Source organism: Perca fluviatilis, chromosome 3, assembly GCF_010015445.1.
Source record: "Perca fluviatilis chromosome 3, GENO_Pfluv_1.0, whole genome shotgun sequence".
Taxonomy (NCBI): Eukaryota; Metazoa; Chordata; class Actinopteri; order Perciformes; family Percidae; genus Perca; species Perca fluviatilis.
This window is the reverse complement of record NC_053114.1, coordinates 42,317,990-42,337,906: the sequence shown is the minus strand read 5'-3', so window position 1 is coordinate 42,337,906 and position 19,917 is coordinate 42,317,990. Positions and strand designations below refer to the sequence as shown.

The 19,917-nt window shown below is 40.0% G+C and overlaps 1 protein-coding gene across 12 annotated transcripts in view; it reads left to right on the top strand.

Moving 5' to 3' along the window:
• herc1 (HECT and RLD domain containing E3 ubiquitin protein ligase family member 1) overlaps nt 1-19,917 on the top strand; it is a 75,850-nt gene that overhangs the window by 3,436 nt on the left and 52,497 nt on the right. For all 12 annotated transcript variants that reach the window (XM_039795858.1, XM_039795863.1, XM_039795864.1 and 9 more), the window contains 14 exons: nt 1,910-2,886; nt 4,296-4,391; nt 4,705-4,899; nt 6,108-6,419; nt 6,985-7,081; nt 8,494-8,637; nt 8,881-9,008; nt 9,338-9,482; nt 10,327-10,498; nt 11,092-11,226; nt 11,447-11,612; nt 13,430-13,555; nt 16,301-16,522; nt 19,524-19,676. In XM_039795858.1, coding sequence (XP_039651792.1) covers nt 1,936-2,886; nt 4,296-4,391; nt 4,705-4,899; nt 6,108-6,419; nt 6,985-7,081; nt 8,494-8,637; nt 8,881-9,008; nt 9,338-9,482; nt 10,327-10,498; nt 11,092-11,226; nt 11,447-11,612; nt 13,430-13,555; nt 16,301-16,522; nt 19,524-19,676 — 3,042 coding nt within the window. In that variant the 5' untranslated portion in view covers nt 1,910-1,935. The remainder of the gene's footprint in view (nt 1-1,909; nt 2,887-4,295; nt 4,392-4,704; nt 4,900-6,107; nt 6,420-6,984; nt 7,082-8,493; nt 8,638-8,880; nt 9,009-9,337; nt 9,483-10,326; nt 10,499-11,091; nt 11,227-11,446; nt 11,613-13,429; nt 13,556-16,300; nt 16,523-19,523; nt 19,677-19,917) is intronic.

Genomic DNA, 19,917 nt, shown 5'->3' with positions numbered 1-19,917 from the left:
AGTTAAAGGAGAATTCCGGCCAATTTTTACGTTAATCTTGATCGCTAAAAACCCGACCTGAATTGGTCCTAGCAAACTGGAGTAGCTGCAGCTACGTGTACGAGCTTCCACTGAGCTAAAACGGCAGTTGTCGGGGCAGGTTTTAGTGTGCCTTTGTGTCTCTTAACAGACACAAAATGCAATTTAAAATGTGTGTGCAACGTGAACAGGGCCCTTACGTGACAACAAGATGCGTTTTCAACTCAGACATTGTTTAAATTCACCTACCCTGTCTCTATCCTGCCGGTAGGTAGCTCGCCCTGTTAACTGCTAGCTACATTTTAGTTGCATGTTGTGTCTGTTAAGAGGCACAAAGGCACTCTAAAACCAGCCCCGACAACTGCTGTTTTAGCTCAGTGGAAGCTCGTAGACGTAGCTGCAGCTACTCCATGTTGACCGCACCGATTGTGATTGTGCAACAGTGAAAACACCTTGAACTGTGAAATTTCCTTTAATACTTTTCCCGTTGAACCTTTTGAATTTCCCTTTAGAACAAGACAAAATAAGAGTTTACTTGCAAAACGTAATGTGCAAAATAATCGTTTTTCTTGATTACATTGTTTTTGTGATCGTTAGGAACCGAAATCGCGATCAAAATTAGATTAATTGCACAGCCCTAGTTGTAGTGGCTTGCATTGTTTTGAAAGTTCCACCTTAATGTACATATTTGATGGGCCGACAGATATTAGAAACACTTGTCAATACGCTCATTAGCTGCGTTGGCCTCTGTAGTGGCACTAAATATACTACATTTATGGTGCAATCCAGTATAAAAGTTAATGCTGGTGAATGATTATTGCTGATGAGTCCTCTTTCATAAAATGCTTGGTTGCTCAGATTTCGTAACACCTCAGTCCCTCCCATACACACACAGAGACAGAGACACGCACAAATTTATCTTTGTCAGAATTTCTTGAGTTTACTGATTACTTATCATATCTTTAGCATAAGATTTAGATCAAATTCTTCCACAAGAGAATGCCAGTCGGGGTTTTTTATGAACATATTTAGATGGTGTGTTGGCCCTAATGTTGACCCACAACACACACTTTAGCCATCACGTCTTTATACCTGGCGTAACTCATGTTGAGATTAACAGGCAGCTGAAGCAGTAGGCTTGGCTACAGAGAAATGGTTCTAGATTGCAACTGATGGCATATTTTTGCTTTCTTTAAGAAGAATGCTTGTTGTTTTGTCCATTCTTCAAAGCACAGTTTGGACTTCTTTGACCTGTCATGCACAGGTCAACAACATGTGTGAGGTTTCTACAATATGGCACACTGGAGTTATTGCTCAAAAGTTTGGTGTAACTTCACAAATGACAAAAGTAATGAAATAAAATGTAATCAATGTGCAAATATAACTTTGGTACAATTGATAATAATACTTTGAGTAACATGATAAAGCTTTTGTAAACCTGTTATTTACACTGAGAGCAGTGGTCTTTTTTTGCAGAACACTCATTTACTGCAGTGTGGCATACGATTGGAAATCAGACATTTTCAGTCAGCAGACAGTCCTACTCTAAAGGGAAAATATAGATAACCTATTTTCTGTTTTGATATGTAATTGGTTGTATTTACCCTGATTGCCTCATCTGCTTTGATAGCACATAGATCCATTTTAAGGAGACTGTTTGTTTCTTCATCTTGATTCATGGGATTATCCAGTGAAGAAGCTGTGATAATTGGTTTAGGTTGACACCTAGAAGAATATTGCAAACTGGAAACTATTGATAGCCTCAAACTGACGATCATTGATTTCTTTACCTTTATGTGGCCCTTTGAGAAAAGACGGCATCTAAAAATACAAATTGCTGTCCACAAGCTTGGTATTAACATTTAGTATGATGTCGACTCAATGTTTTCAGGACTGATGGCTCCAGAGTGACATGCCATGGCTTTAATGATCCCCCCGGTGAAGCTCAAATGGCTGGAGCACCTAAACAGCTCATGGATCACGGAGGACAGCGAGTCCATAGCCACGCGGGAGGGAGTCTCGGTACTCTACTCAAAGCTGCTGGCCAACAAAGAGGCTGTGCTGCTGCCCCAGCAGGTGCTGTGTCTGAAAGGCCCCCAGCTTCCAGACTTTGAGCGTGAATCCCTCTCTAGCGATGAACAGGAGCACTACCTGGATGCTCTACTCAGCAGCCAGTTGGCCTTGGCCAAGATGGTCTGCTCTGACTCTCCCTTTGCTGCTGCCCTGCGCAAACGCGTGCTGGTGCTCCAGCGCATCTTCTACGCACTTTCCAACAAGTACCACGACAAGGGAAAGGTCAAGCAGCAGCAGCACTCTCCAGAGAACAACTCGGGCTCGGCTGATCTGCACTCTGTCAGCGAGCGGCCACGCTCCAGCACCGATGCCCTCATTGAGATGGGTGTCCGCACGGGCCTCAGCCTTCTTTTTGCTCTCCTGCGCCAGAGCTGGATGATGCCCCCTCCACCGGGCCCCGGTGGAGGTCCTGGGGGCAACATAAACTTGTGTAATGACGTCATTCACACAGCTATTGATGTGGTTAGCTCCCTGCCGCCCCTCTCTCTGGCCAACGAGAGCAAGATCCCGCCAATGGGCCTGGACTGCCTGGCCCAGGTCACCACTTTTCTGAAGGGGGTGACCATGCCAAACTCTGGGGCGGATATTTTAGGGCGGCGGCTTGCCTCAGAGCTCCTACTAGGGCTGGCTTCCCAGAGAGGGTCCCTGCGCTACTTGCTGGAGTGGATTGAGATGGCCTTGGCTGCATCAGCCGTGGTCAGTGCTATGGAGGAGAACAAGGTGCTACAGAACCAAGAAGGGCTCATCGGCTACGACTGTTTCATGAACATCCTCATGCAGATGAGACGGTCTTTGGTAAGTAGCCTAAACATTAACAATACTGACAGTTTGGAAGTATAGATAGATAGATAGATAGATAGATAGATAGATAGTAGGGGTGGGGGAAAAAATCGATACAGCATAGTATCGTGATTTTTTTTTTTCCCGTGGCCATACTGTATCGATACACAGACGCCAAATCGATCTTTTATTATATATGTGTTGGTCAGTTTGTCTGCTTGACGATCCCATTTTGCAGCAATAAAATTGAAATGAGATGAACAAACAGAGAAATGTATCTTTTTTAGATAAAACAGATGTTGACAACGTTTCCTTTTGGGGACATCATTTCAAATTTTGGGAAAATTTGAAGTTGGAAAAAAGGTAATAAATTGCAGAATATTGCAACATGTTTAAAATCGTAATAATGTTATATCGTGACATAAGTATCGTGATGATATCGTATCGTGAGGCCTCTGGTGATTCCCAGGATAGATAGATAGATAGATAGATAGATAGATAGATAGATAGATAGATATTGATCGCAAAAATGGGAAATTACAGTCTTACAGCAGCAAAATATCAGAATATACATGAAATACTAGGATACAATATACATGAAATAATAGGATACATTATACATGAAATAATAATAGGATAGAATACAAGAACAAATATTTTAATATTTAAAATATATACAAGTTGGGAATACACATTGTACAACTGCTTAACTAGTAATGATAAAGATGTAGATAAACCTATTGTGCAAGTTGCAGATGTGATGTCTATGAGTCTTATCTAGCACCCAGTGATGAGGTGTTAACAAGTTGTATTGCCTGTGTGGTTTTAGTGGTAACTTAAGCCAGAAAGCAGCAAGTGTTTTAACCTCTGCTTACATCAAAGACACAGTAGCCTAGACAGCTTTCACTGCTCTGAGCTGTCAAACGGTCTTTAAATTGTCATGCTCCTTCTATTGAGTATTTTTATTTTTATTTTTTATTCAACAAAATAGTTCTTGTCTCTATAGCAAACTGTGGAAACGGTAGAAACTTAATGCAAATAATGTTCAGGACAATGAACAAGACGTTCATTCATTTCATCCACCCGTGTGCTTTATAGTTCAGGTAATGTGTTATGATCTTAAGGTGTGAAAACTGAAACCGATCAGTAAAAGCATGATCTGCATTCTGCCCCCACCAGAGTTATCGCTTACGTGAATTCTCACGAACATAATGTCCTACGCTTTCTGACTCATTGAAGTTATTTTATATATTATTATGTAAGTTTTTTTCAAAGATTTTTGATTCTCTGAAATGTATCCCGTTGCTTAGGTTGTTTTTTGGTTCCTACCACGTTTAATATTGTATAGATAAATTAATGTTTCTTTCTTTATTGTGGTAATGTACGGTCTTAACATTGATTCGTGCATGTGATTGTCTCCTCAGGGCTCCTCAGCAGATCGCAGCCAGTGGAGAGAACCCACACGATCCTCTGATGGCTTGTGCTCCCTGTATGAGGCAGCACTCTGTCTTTTTGAAGAAGTAAGAAACCATAACAGTATTTTACTTGCAGGACTTTGTATCTGTATACTGTATGTACACCTCAACAAGCTAATTTATAAGAGGGAATATAGCCTTCTTTTATATCCTTGTTCAAAACTGTCATACTCCTCTAAGTTACTAATTAAACAATGTGTTGTGCTTGTTTTCTTTTTTGTCTGTTTTGCTTATTGTTACTTTACTTGTTAGGATAAGGAGTAGATGTAATGTCGAGGAACATATCCAACACAAGTGATTATTCTAAAGAGAGTAAACAAGTCTGGAGCGGTTCTTTAATTGTGTCCGTTTCTTCCAGGTATGTCGAATGGCATCGGACTACTCCCGCACCTGTGTCAGCCCAGACAGCATTCAGACCGGTGAAGCACCCGTGGTGTCTGAAACCTGTGAGGTGTACGTGTGGGGCAGTAACAGCAGCCACCAGCTAGTGGAGGGTACACAGGAGAAGATCCTGCAGCCCAAGTTGGCCGCCAGCTTCGCCGATGCACAGACAGTAAGAGCAAACTGTTCGCATGTCTTCTGTAGGGCTGCGTATCATTTGGATTTTTACGATTCCGATGCCGAACCAGTACTTTTAAAATGATTTTGATTCCTAAACTGATTCTTGAAAAACTGAAAAAATTATTTAAATTTAACAATATATTAACGTTGAGTGAATGGTTAATATGCTTTTACGTCCGTTTTGGTGAGCCCAGAGGGAAAATATGTCATTTTAAAAGTAGCCTACATTTACAGTAGCTAGCTAACGGTAGACTACAGAGAAAGTGTGATATTTTTACGTCCGTTTTGGAGCGACAGAGGGAAAATATTTACATTAACACATTAAGTGAAACCGAAATGAGGAACCGAAATTTGCCGATTCCTACCGGTTGCGTAGGAACCAGTTCCATAGTCGAACCAGGTTTCGGTACCCAACCCTAGTCTTCTGTAGAGCTGTATGTCTGCACATGTTAAGAGAGCAAACATTTTTTATCCTGCACTCATCATAAGAAGTGGAGAAAATGTCATGACTTTCAAAAGAAATTTTGGCAAATGGGTTGTTGAAAATATATTTATTCTTCAAAGCATGAATTATACTGATCGGCATAAAAGAAGGGCACTATACAGACATAGTTACATAATGCATTCAAATAAAAATTTCGCTGGTTCTCCCACAGTGAAACTGCAGCTGTAGATCAAAGCATTGTGTATATGTTATATAGATAGATAGATAGCTTAAGACAGGGACGTGTGCCCTTTAAGATGGAGGAGCAGTGCAGCACAATGGCCTTGTCTGTTTCTGTTAGGAAAGAAAGGAATCTCCCATTATAAAGAGAACAGACCGTTATAAACTGTATAATTCACAATTTCCGCGCCTATAGAACTTTTTCCTGTATCTTTGCACTTTACATCTTTGTACAATATCAGGGGGCAATTCTGTAGAATGAGGATGCACAAACTTATTTTTCCTAATGTGCTGATGTTATGAAGGAAAGGGGAAAATTACAAAAACTGATACAGGAAATTGTGCAATTAAATATAACGAACTCAGAAAATCTGAAACCGCCCTATGGCGGATGGGTCATATGCTTTTATGATATACTGTAGCATCACCCCATAGCATACGGAGTTGGTAGGATGCCAGTTGTGTGTGAGAATGCTGAGTCAGCCTGCAGTCTTTCACTACAGACAGACCCACAACTGCTCCTCATTTCTCTGCAGATTGAAGCAGGCCAGTACTGCACTTTTGTGATCTCGTCTGATGGCTCCGTGAGGGCCTGCGGGAAGGGCAGCTACGGCCGCTTGGGCCTCGGGGACTCTAACAACCAGTCAACGCTCAAAAAGCTGACCTTTGAACCCCACCGTGCCATCAAGAAGGTGTCGTCATCCAAGGGCTCGGATGGCCACACGCTGGCCTTCACTACGGAGGGCGAGGTGTTCAGCTGGGGGGACGGTGATTATGGCAAGCTGGGTCACGGGAACAGCTCAACACAGAAATACCCCAAACTTATCCAGGGGCCACTACAGGGGAAGGTAGGGTCACACCCAGTACAACTTGACAGTACAACTTGGATTTACATGGTATACATTACAGCTTTTGATGCTTTGATATCCAGTAATACATTTAAAGCAGGGACTGACAGGTTTTTAAATCTGCCTGTCAGCTTTGTTGTTTGTGTCACCTTCTACAGAATTAATTCTGAATCATAGTTGGGACAGCTTCTGGTTAAAATGTTTGTACATTCAACAGAGTCTCTTGGCTGGTTTGTTGTTCCAGAATTTCATGAGTAGAGTTTTTTTTTTTTTTTTTAGATATAATCATCTATATTTTCCACTTAACCTGGTGAAATATTTTTGCAGCAGAAACTTCATGGTGGCAAAATTCTGAAAGAGACTTGTGCTGGTAGATTGCAATAACTATCAGCTGAATATAAAAATGCAGATGGTGAATTTTTTTTATGAGTTTCTTATAGCTGCTTTCTCCTAGGCCTACTGTTGTTGAAAATGGACAGTTGAAATTCAATGGACGTCTCTTTGCTTGTGCTTTTACTGGCATTAATAAAGTATGATAATGTGTATGGCTTTTGTGTTGTGTCAGGTGGTGGTGTGCGTGTCTGCTGGCTACAGACACAGTGCTGCAGTCAGCGAGGATGGAGAGCTGTACACATGGGGTGAAGGAGATTTTGGAAGATTAGGTAAGTTGCTGAACCACTTAATCCCTAAGATAAAAAGGATCTCTTAAACTGTCAAATAGTTCCCAGTATGGCTGTGCTGATTGTCTTGTTTTGGGGCTTCAGAGTTTCCGTACAGTTTATGATCTCTCCATAAAAGGAATTGTTGTAGCATTGTACACTAAAGCAGTAATGCAAAAGTGGAGAGAAATTTCCTGAGACTTGAGGCATGCACAGTTGGCCAAAGCGTATACCTGCAGGACTGAATTAGATTTAAAGGGTGATGATTTTCCTTATTTTCTGTCATATATATCATTTTACAATGTTGGATATTAAATGTGGCCAAAGCTTCAATGAGGTAATTATCTTAAAGTAATCAGATTTCATACCGTTCTAAACACTCTTGGCTCGAAATTGACGTCAGTTTGTGCCGGATTTTCTTATATGGTCATCTGCTCTAGGCACGTAACTGCAGTGATTACATAGTTTGCTACATATACATATAGCTCCAAGCTATAATGTCAAGGAAAGCTTACCTCAACTCCCCACACCTTACTAACCTTCTACCCAGAATGCAGCAATTCTAAAACAAATGAAATAAACATGTTAGTGTTCATCTTCTCCTCCTCTGTGTGTTGGGATGTAAATGTTCTTTGTGACTATTCTGATCGTAGGGGAGCTCTTGTATAGTTGTGCTATGAATAATACTGTTTGTATTAGGTGTTTCCACCAGGTTCCTCAAACTCATTACACTTTACAAGGCCGTTTGGATTAGTATCAAGCAAATGACAGATATATTGTCAAGTTAAGTCACTTTTATGCATAGCCCAAAATTACAAATTAGCTTCAGAGGAATTTACAATGTATGCAATGTATAACACCTTGTATCTTTAAATGCAATATGCATTTTTTTTTTTTTTGGGCCTTTATTTTTTACAGGACAGATGAAGAAATGAATGGGGAGAGAGAGGGGGGAATGACATGCAGCAAAGGGCCGCAGGTTGGAGTCGAACCCGGGCCTTCTGCGTCGAGGAGTAAACCTCTATATATGGGCGCCTGCTCTACCAACTGAGCTATCTGGGCACCCGCAACATGCATTTTTAACTAATTGTTAATTTAATGCCCATAGCACACACCAAATGCAGCATGCAGACAGACAAAGTAGTTAGGAGTAAAGTAGCTGGATGTTGGCTCTTTATAAAGAGCTGATGTGCATTAAGGCTTGGATTTAGGACAGTGGCATATCCTGACACATTGATGCCTCAACATGCCTCTGATGAGCGGGCAAACTGTACATACTGTAGAAAACCATTTGTTTGGGTGTGGTATGCATGCCAGATGCAAAGGTCTGTGCTGCCCTTTTCAACTTTCGATTTCGAAGGAATAACATTTCCATGTGTAAACAGCCTGACCTTTTTCATTGTTCGGGAATGCAGGTCATGGTGACAGCAACAGCCGAAACATTCCTACCCTGGTTAAAGACATCAGCAATGTGGGTGAGGTGTCATGTGGGAGCTCCCATACTATTGCGCTGTCAAAGGATGGACGCACCGTGTGGTCCTTTGGAGGAGGGGACAACGGTGAGTAAACCCTTCACCATCACTTTGTTGTTACAGGTCATAATTAATTCTGGTAATTTAAGTATTCATTTTTGAAATTTGCATTTTGAATAGGAGCCTTATCTACATTTCTACAGTGCGTGATTGCAGTTATGTTTTTTTATTGTATTTAGTTTTCATTGTGTCAAAATGTCAAACTGTCCATCACTAGAATGTGATTATACCCTCATACAGTCTAAAGAGAAACCATGTGTTGACTTGCAGGAAAACTAGGTCATGGTGATACTAATCGAGTCTACAAGCCAAAAGTAGTGGAGGCCCTGCAAGGAATGTTCATCAGAAAAGTGTGTGCAGGAAGCCAGTCGTCTCTTGCCTTAACCTCCACCGGACAGGTAGAACATCACCTCTGCATTTGTTAACCAAGACAGAATAAAAGCAGTGGCTTGTTGAGGAAAACGTGGAGCCTTGAAGTTTTTGAACATTAGTCCCAGAGAATTAATTTCATACATTTATGCTTTCCTTCCAACAGCTGGTTGGACTTTTGCAGTGATATAGTTAAAGTTGGTACTTGTTATGTAACGAAGCTCTTTTTTCATGCATTTGTCAAAGATATAGTCTCATTGTTTTCTCATCAAGATAGTTTGAGGACCAAAATAAAATGCTTTGCAACGTAAATAGCAGAAATCGTCTGCTAACGTTGAGTCCGGTCACTTGTTTTTAGGTGTACGCTTGGGGCTGTGGTGCCTGCCTGGGGTGTGGTTCTTCTGAGGCCACAGCACTCAGACCCAAGCTAATCGAAGAGCTGGCTACCACCAGGGTGGTGGACATCTCCATAGGGGACAGTCACTGCCTGGCCTTGTCACATGGTAGTTCTCTCCTCCTTTTTCATGCTTGTTTGTTTATTTGTTTACTCATGTGCAAAAAAATACAAAATAATGTATACATAAGCAATGGAAAATGTAATGGAAAGGTACAAAAAAACCTCAGAGAGGCCTTATATACATATAAAAGAAAAACAATATTAAAATGATAAGAAAGAAAGACAAAAAATGAGATTGCACATGCTAGCAGCAGACATCCACAAATACAAGTACAACAAAGAAATAAAATTAAAATGACAAATTGTTAGTCGGCAGTTTACACAAGTAATCCATAAAGATAACATTGCAGAGAAAAAAAGGCAAACCATAACATCTTTCTTGAATTGTGTATGTGCAAATTTGAAAATATGAGATGGCCATTTCACTGAACCTCTAAGTTAAACCAAACTGTATTTGAGATGTTGGACAGATAGGAGGCCTGAGTTTATAGTTCTTTCGGGTTGAATAATTGTAGAGTTAATGAATGTAGGGATACTGTTCATGACAAAAAATGGAAGCAAGTTTAGTGGGATGATTACTCGCCCATACTGAGTTACAGTAATACACTGTATGTGTAAACCAAAGAATAGTATAGAAGAGTGGCAACCTTGGTGTTTAACATAGGTCTTGTTTTCTCAACCTCTCTGTTTGAATGATGCAAGTAGCATGATGTAACAGCAAATACATAGACCATGTTTGTTCAAGCTAATACTTAACTTAAGCTCGACATAAAATAAGGTAATATTTAGCTCAGTGCGGTACAAACCTACTTATTATTATTATTATTATTATTATTATTAGGTGTAATATCTAATATTGTAATACTTTTTTCTACTCAACCACCATCTAGACAATGAAGTATATGCATGGGGCAACAACTCCATGGGCCAGTGTGGCCAGGGGAACTCCACAGGGCCAATCACCAAGCCCAAGAAGGTTGTCGGCCTGGATGGAGTGGCGATTCAGCAGATCTCAGCCGGCACTTCCCACAGCCTGGCGTGGACAGCCCTGCCCAGAGACAGGTCAGTTACCATCAGAGTAAATACACTGACTGTAGCCGAGGTAGCATTGACCATAACTTGGGTTTACAGAGATATTAACATAGCGGGGAGGGAGCGGGAAAGGCGAGTGCTGATGTCACAACATCCCTGGACAACTTTGTTTAGGTCAAGTCAAAGGGCAGTAACTGCATGTAAAAGAACAGCAGTTTTTTTACCCCCTTCTGTGTTGAAAAATAACTTTAACTGTCAATATCATGCTGTCCGTGTACTTCTTGCAGCACAGACACTCTGCTAATTTGGTTTGGACAAAGGTTGACAGCAGTATTTATATACTGCATAGTTCCCCTTTAATTTGTAAGTAAAAAAATAAATTTCTCAAATGAGATCCCCTGCTAATTCTAGTCCCATGTTAAAAGGCCTATACTCTGTCTAGATTCATTCAATGATGCATATTCCTTAACTTCTTTACCCCTTGTAATGTGTTAGAAATCTGCACACATTTTTTGTGTTAGCGGGTCACATTGACCCTAACACCATATTAGGGCTACCCTACCACTCGAGCACCTATGAAGTACTAAAGCATATGTTAATATTTACTCGCCTTGGCTCTTTAGGCAAGTGGTGGCTTGGCACAGGCCCTACTGTGTCGACCTCGAAGAAAGTACCTTCTCCCACTTGCGCTCCTTCCTCGAGCGCTACTGTGACGGCATCAACAGTGAAGTTCCCCCTCTTCCGTTCCCCTCATCCAGGTAGGTGCACACAGCCTGCTAAACCACCATCAGAGACAGAGAAGGGAGATTTACAACACTTTAAAAAATTTTACTTGCATTTGCTTGTTGTACATTTTCTCATGCCGATATACCTTCTTTCCTTCTCAATTGTGGAAGTGTCAAATTATAATGCTGCTTATGCCGATGGAAAAAATAACCCCCACAAGTTCTGAATAATTCATTTTTTATGTATTCGCAGGGAGCATCATAACTTCCTCAAGCTGTGCCTTCGGCTTTTGTCCAATCATCTGGCACTGGCTCTGGCCGGGGGCGTGGCCACCAGTATTTTAGGTCGGCAGGCAAGGCCCCTGAGGAACCTGCTCTTCAGACTGATGGACTCCTCTGTGCCAGATGAGATTCAGGAGGTAAGAGAAAAGTAACTGTACTGTTGATCGTTGGGGGAAATTGTCAGCATAGTGACACACAGACATTAAGACCAAAATAAACAATAAAAAGGCTCAGAAGAGTGACACAGTGTAAAAAAAGTAAGACTAAGTTCTCTGGATTGATGAATAATGAGGCTTCAATACATTAGGACAGTCATTTATTCAGGGTTCTTCAACATTTTTTAAACTAAGGACCACTAAACTGAAAGAGAGACGGAGCAGGACCCTCTACTACATATATTGTTAAAAATGAAGTTGCATATTAAACTGGGCCTACAATAAAGTGTAGGGCGGCCTAAAGCATTTATACATTCCTTGTAGTGCATAGAATAGTAAGCTATTAAAATAATAATGTCAGCATGATTTTATAAATCATATTTTAATGTTAAACATACATGTGGCACAGTGAATCCTTAGGATGAACTCTATCTGTGGATGGCCTTAGTGACTACCTCACCTATAGATTAGGGCTGAAACGATTCCTCGAGTACCGGTAACTCAAATAATTTGATTACTAAAAATCCTCGGATGCAAAATGATTTGCCTCGAAGCTTCGTTTAATCAATGTTACCAACGTTGTATCGCTCACGGTGTTCCCGCACAGAGGATTATTACTGTCGCACACTTGACGCTGCTGGCGACACATGCCGTGAAGACTGACTGCGCAGATTACAAAGAGAAAGCGCGTTAATAGTGAGGGGCTAAGAGAAGAGACAGGCTGGATAAAAACGACAGAAAGTGTCCAAAGTTTGGAATCATTTCAAACGTAGTTGAAACGAAAACTCTGTACAGGGTGTCTACTGCAAAACCGAACTAGCTTACCACAATTATAGCACGACGTCAGTGCTTCAGCATCTCAACAGAAAACACAGAGAACTTAATCATCCATTCCACGAAGCGGACCCAACGAAACTACACCACACACAACAACTACCAAAGAAAGACAAGAAAATACGTGCTGGTGACCGCAATTTGATCTAAAGAGCCGACTAGTTGACCATCCCTTCGGAAAAACAGCTGATTGTTGCGCACCACTCTCTCTCACTCTCTCTTCACGGAGAAACAGCTGATCAACGATCTACTAGCATAAGTGTAACAGAGCTGTGTAGCATGTAATCAAATATATAAATGAAAATAGGTTGAGTATAACTAATAGGTTTAGTTTTTTGAGAGATGATATTGTAAGCAATGTAGGCAATACAAATGTTGCTTTTTCCAAAAATTAAACCAAACTATTGTATATTATTACTCTTCAATAAAAAAAGTATTTCTTATCCGATTAATCGATGGAATAATCGGTAGAATACTCGATTACTAAAATAATTGATAGCCTCCAGCCCTACTATGGATGGATGGATGGATGGATGGATGGATAGATAGATAGATAGATAGATAGATAGATAGATAGATAGATAGATAGATAGATAGATAGATAGATAGATAGATAGATAGATAGATAGATAGATAGATAGATAGATAGATAGATAGATAGATAGATAGATAGATAGATAGATAGATAGATAGATAGATACTTTCTTTATTCATCCCGAGGGATAGGCCAGTAAGCCTATCATTTGTTTTTATTGCGATTTATATTTGCTAATAATATATTGGATTCATGTTAAGACTTTCTTTTTTAAACTTTCAAATATTAACAATAATTTGGAGGCCCCCCTGCAGTGACTCTGAGGACCCCCTGTTGAAGATCTCTGCATTTATTAAAATGTCAACAAGCTCTGAATCTTTAACATTTCCTGGAGCAGTGACTATATGTGGGTCTGTGTTTGTCCCATCAGGCGGTGATTGAGACTCTGTCAGTGGGGGCCACCATGCTGCTGCCTCCACTGAGAGAGAGGATGGAGCTTCTTCACTCCTTGCTGCCTCAGGGCCCTGACAGATGGGAGAGTCTCTCCAAAGGACAGGTACCCTATGCTACTTAATACACAGACATGTCAGGACCCATGTCCCTGGATGCACATGTAGAATGATTAGCAAGATTTTTGTGAACATTAGTGGAGACATGGATGCTTACAACTGAGAAACTAATCTACAGTATGCACTTTTTGTATAGTAGACATAGTTTTTTCGTTTCCCATTAATCTCAGTGTTATGCATTTAACGGAAGTCACAACCACCAGGTTAAAAGCCTCTGATATACATTAATGTACCTAAGGTTTGTATAGATTAACCAATGCCTCATTTGTTGCGGCTTGTTGACTAAAAGATTTAGATGGATGACGAACGCAGCTTTTACACTGTGAGCTGCTTAGCTAATGGGTCACTTTGTTTGGTTGTGTGGGTAGAGTGGAAGGCTGTGTTTGATTCTTCTAAGTGGTCTCTTACAGCCACAACGTTTTGACCAAGAAACCTCAAGAATATGCCCCATCTTCCTAAAATGCTTTTAAAAATTAAGTCTGCATGGAACTCTTTGTTCTCAATTTGAATTCCTGGTCAGCAGTTCGGCATTAAAGCTTTAGTGAGTAACTTTTTGATATTAATAAACGCCATTGCCAAATAAGTTGCCACAAAGCTAATTAAGACTATCTGCTCCACACAACTCACTCTGTATTTCTCAGTAGGACTATGTTCAGAATATTGTGGCGTCTGTCGACTTTCCTGCGCAGAAACTCAAGTGAAGATAATGACCTCTTCTGAAGAGTCCATCATGTTTTTTTAATCCCCTGAAATGTTAATTCTTGTGTACCTTCAAAATAAGAGTTGTAGGTAGCAGAAGCAACTTGTGAAAAATGTTGCTCTTTAATGAATAGTTTGACATTTTGGGACATTTGCTTTCTTGTTGGGGGTTAGATGAGAAGATCGATCCCATTCTCATGTCTGTATAGTGAATATGAAGTTTAGCTTTGCATAAAGACAGGAAGAAAACTGAACTGAAACAGCTAGCCTGGCTCTGTCCAAAGGTAGCAAAAGCAGTCGACCAGTGCCAAAGCTCACTAATTAACACATTTTATCTTGTTTGTTTAATCATTATGAAAAAAGTAAACGACAATTTGTGGTTTTAATTACTCAGAGACACTTTACATGACAAATTAGATAAGTTTAAAGAACCTAGAACTCAAATATTAGTTCAAGGTTCAATCAGTTAACTAGCTAAGTTAAAGCTGGGGTAGGCAGTTGTTTTTGGCATCATTAGGAAAAAATTAAATAAATAAATCTAGCCTGTGACGGGAGTCTTTGGCCAATCACAGGTCATTTCAGAGAGAGAGAGGGCATTCCTATTGGCTGTTCTACAAATACAGATGGAGAAAGGCTGATTCAATAGTAGAAAACTCTGCAGTAAAAGTTGCTATTCCAGCATTAGCAACAACTGCCTACACTGCAAAGCAACCCAGAAAAAGGAAGACAGACTTTTCAAAGTCTTGATGATGAATCATGGACAAGTTTAAGGAGCTGATGCGATAACATTTCAATGGAATTTTACCTTGTACAATTTCCTGTGACAAATAAAATAGATTTATTGAGATTCTAAAAGAGACTGTAATTCTCATAAAATTGCCACTATACTAGGGCTGGACGATTTTGGCTAAAATCATAATCACGATTAATCGAAGAAGTTACCTTGATTACGATTATTGAACGATTATTTAAGAAAATATATATTTTCTTATAGGCTACTGTAAATATGTTCACGGTTATTTTTTCTAATAAAAGAGTGTATAATCCTATCTTTGTGATTCTAAAATAAGGAAACAACACACAGATAGCAATTAATGCTTATTTATTAAATATTTCAAACAACTGAACTTAAATCTACAACTGTAGATTTTACAATGAAATAAAAATAAAAAAGTAAATTAAGTTTTAATGTAAACAGGCGGAGTCACGTGACTACACACGCGGCGGCCATAATATGTTTTAAGGGGAAAGTACATTAACACACAGTGGGCGGCACGGAAATATTAATAGGATTAAAAGACCGAAATAATCGACTTGGTAAAATTACGTCGGTTATAGGCTCTGAATTTCGGTTTCGATTATTTTTTGATTAATCATCCAGCCCTACGCTATCCTAAACGGCATCAGGATCGCAATGACGATGGGGATGATTGAAATGAATGACTAGTACTCGTACAGGTTACTGTATGAAGGGAGGGGCTGAGGACCGGGAGGGAGAGCTACAGGAGGAGGGCTGGATGTTACAATTCTGACCTTTTTTGCCCTTTCCAGAAAACTGAATACCCTTAGCTTTAACCAGGAACTGGCTGTAGCCTGATATTTAATGCAGAGATATGAGAGTGATATCGATCTTCTCATCTAAGTTCTTGGCAATAAGGCATATTTTCCTTAGATAAGTGTCAAACTGTTCCTGCAACAGGAATAATTGCTGTTCATCTATTGAAAAATTCCTCATGTGAGGTAACTCAACAAGGAAAAAAAACTCCTGATAGTTTTAAAAGGAAAACGAGGTGAACCAGAAGTGTAAACAGCTTTTGCTGAAGGCGAACTTTTCTCATTGACCGATCTTGTTTACTGGCCGTACATTGGCCTCATTTCCCAGATTACTGAATTACTGATAAGCATTTGGTGACTGACCTGGCATTGCCCTCAGTATGTACCTCAGTACCAACACGTTTATTACCAAGTGCTGTTTGTTTGGTCAGGTTTTTTAAGGCCAGCAATCATATGACATGTATGTGTTTGTGCCACAGAGGATGCAGCTAGACATTATCCTGACCAGTCTCCAGGACCACACCCACGTGGCCTCGCTCCTGGGTTACAGCTCTCCAGCTGATGGCCCTGAGGTCCTTTCTTCTGGCCTGGGCTTCACAGCTTCCCCAGACCCCACATACAGCGCCACAGCAGGCCACCCTGACACCCACCTGGCTGAGATCCTAATGAAGACGCTGCTCAGGAACCTGGGATTTTATACTGTAAGTGGATGTTTGGTACAGCTCTATCAAAGAGCACAGCACTGCTTTCAGTGAGTGTTCCTCAACAACAAACCATTATGTGTGGGATCATTATGATCTATTTAGGATTGACAAAGGCAGAAATTACTCAGGAAGGAAGTCATCAGCAAAATCAACATAAAAAGCACCCTTGTTACGCTCTACCGTCTTTCAATCTCCCTTATTTCCCTCAATATTGGAGTGCTGGAGGCAGAGCATGACTCATGCAGTATATAATCCTCTGTTATTTTCACCTGCTGCCTTTTTTCCTGGCACAGCAGTGGGTGTCCTGTGCCTCATTCTTTAAAGACGGCATTTTATTGATTGTAATACACACACACACACACACACACACACACACACACACACACACACACACACACACACACACACACACACACACACACACACAGAGGCTGTTTTCAAGTGTTTGTGATTATGCAGGCCTGAGCAGAATGATGATTAGACTGCAAGGCTTTCTGCATGTGAGTCACTTCTTTTGGATTCATTGCCTCCCTGCTGTATTTTTGCTCTTCTTACTCCTTTCTTAATCTATAGAACAAAAGCCAGTAATTACATTTTGGTGGCCTAGCTGTGAATATACAGTTGTGTTCAAAATAATAGCAGCAGAGATGGGAAGTAACGAAGTACAAATACTTCGTTACTGTACTTAAGTAGATTTTTTTGATATTTCTACTTTACTTTACTATTTTTTTTTGTGGCGACTTTTTACTTTTACTTCTTACATTTTAACACGAATATCGGTACTTTCTACTCCTTACATTTTAAAAATTGGCTCGTTACTTTAGTTTTGTACAAGAGGTCGTAATGTCGGGAGAATAAGCGCACGAACGCCCTCACACGGCAATGGCGCGTGCGGGCCACACAGAAAAAGTGAGAAAAAGAAAGAGAGACTGCTGTCCGGAGGATAATCAGTTGAGATGGTGTGTGTGCGTCCTTGAGAACTGTAAGTCGTATAACTTATGTTGTCAGTTCATTTAAGCCTGTTGTTGTATTGGTCTATAGTTCCTGCACAGTTAAAGTAGGTTAGCTAGTGATTTAGTTGTTGGTGTTCTTCACCTGTTAGCTAGGTTTCACGTTGCTTGTAAAGCATCAAAAGAGAGAAGTTGTCTCTTTCCGTGTTTTACAGACACACCTGGGGGGGGAGGGGGAAGGGGGCGAAGTTTGAAACCAGCATCAGCTTTAAATACGGTCCTAATCTAGTCCTCACTAACAAGTTTCAAATAATTTCACTGGAGTTACCGTTATTATTTTTCACGTGATCAATACCGAATTCAATCTAATTGGATGGGAATATACTGTAGGCTACGTTGCATGTAACGCACCACTACAAGACGACTCGACAGATTCGGCCGAATTCTGCATTCATTTGCGGCAAATAATTGCAGCTTGATGGTGGTAACGTTAACCCTAGTAGTATGGACGGCGACATGATTGAAAATGAAGAAAACAGAGATCCCAGAGATTAGGCAGACAAGCAGCAAGACATTCCCAATCATCCCTGGCCTTATCTGAGAGAGATGTTTGAGATAGGCTAGGAGGCGTCAAGTATGACTCCTGGCCAATGTGCTGTGTAACTCTTAAAGTATGGGGAACTTCTTAATTAATCTATGTTTAGTAACTTTGCATAGTAGCTTTGCATAAAAAGTGGTTGTCATTCGCAAGGCTACTTTTACTTTTATACTTTAAGTACATTTCAAAGCCTGTACTTTGTTACTTTTACTTAAGTAAAGAAGTTAAATCAGTACTTCTACTTTTACCAGAGTATTTTTTAACACAAGTATCTGTACTTCTACTTAAGTACGGGAAGTGAGTACTTTTGCCATCTCTGAATAGCAGTGTGATTTATAAAAAGTGAATAATGCTCAAAATCCTTTGAATAGCTTTTAATTCCATAATATCAATGCATTGGGAACACTGCACATTGAACATGCCCCTTTCAATTACAGATTAAATTTTACAGAATGAGCAGCATGACTGTCATGACTGTTGGGTCTGTTGGTTTTCTATGACTCTACAAAAATTACTAGTAAATTATTTGCCATGTAGAAATATCACTTCTACCAAAAAATTTGATTTATGAGGTTAGTGATGTTGGACTGCTATTATTCTGAACACAACAGTACCTGGAATCCAGATCACAAAAGCCGGGGGTGGAATAAAGCAATGATTCTGCGTAACTCATAAGGAAACTCTAATGTAATATTCGCCCTCTATAATTAGCTCATGCCATTTGTTGTAGAACAGATACACTTGAGTGGCTTATTTGAAAGGTATTGCTGAATCTGGCCATGAAGGTCATTGGGTCTAAGGCTGCTTTTAATTCAGGATCCATTTATTTGCTCTTCTGTAATTTTCATAACCAGCTATAAGATGATTGCCAAGATCAAATTGGGGTTTGCTGAAGATTTTCTGCTATGAAAACACTTTGGATGTTGATCACAAGTTTCTCACGATAAGATATTATATTGATTCTTTGGACAACTGTATGATACTTGCTGATATCATAAAGTCAATTCAGGGGCCTGCGATCGATTTGAGACTAATATAATAATAATAATATCCATCCATTCAACACAATCTGTACATTTATATCAACTCTAAAAAAGCAACTAAAATATGATTTGACATTGTTTTAGTGAGCTCTTTCAGATATTTAAATGAAAAAAAAAAAAATACTATTCTTTTTAATAACAAGACTAATTATGAAGTGGGAATATCAAATCTTAAAGATGATGATATATATTAATACTTTCAATTTGCATCAGTGATGTTGGATCATCGATCTATCGATCCAGATCAATGTGTCGTTACACCCCTAGAAAACACACCTTTCCTGTACTCCATTCCTTTTGGCTACGACAGTTATATATATTTCATCTCTGAAGATACCTCTTATACCTGCAATAACTGTTAGCCCGTAGTTGTTTCTATCTGATTTCTGTGTGTTTGTGTTGTGCAGGATCAGGCGTTTGGTGAACTGGAGAAGAACAGTGATAAGCTGCAGCAGGGCCTGTCCTCGTCTGACAGCAGCCAACCAGCTCACCTCCACCAACTGCTGTGCTCCCTGCAGAAGCAACTGTTAGCATACTGCCACATTAACTCTGTCACTGAGGTACGGACAATCAGCTGTGTTTGTTCACATGCAACCTGTTCAAACGCGTGACTCTCTCTTCCATAGACAACAGATTTATTATGTGGAGAATTGTGTTTACACAATAAAAAAGTCTCCACGTAGTTGTTTAAACTTCTTGGTTCAGTGCCATTGTGACTTACTGTATACTTCCTTCATGCAACACTGGTGGGATTGCATCATGTTTCTGTTGACCTGAAAGGCAGATGCCCCATGATGTTGA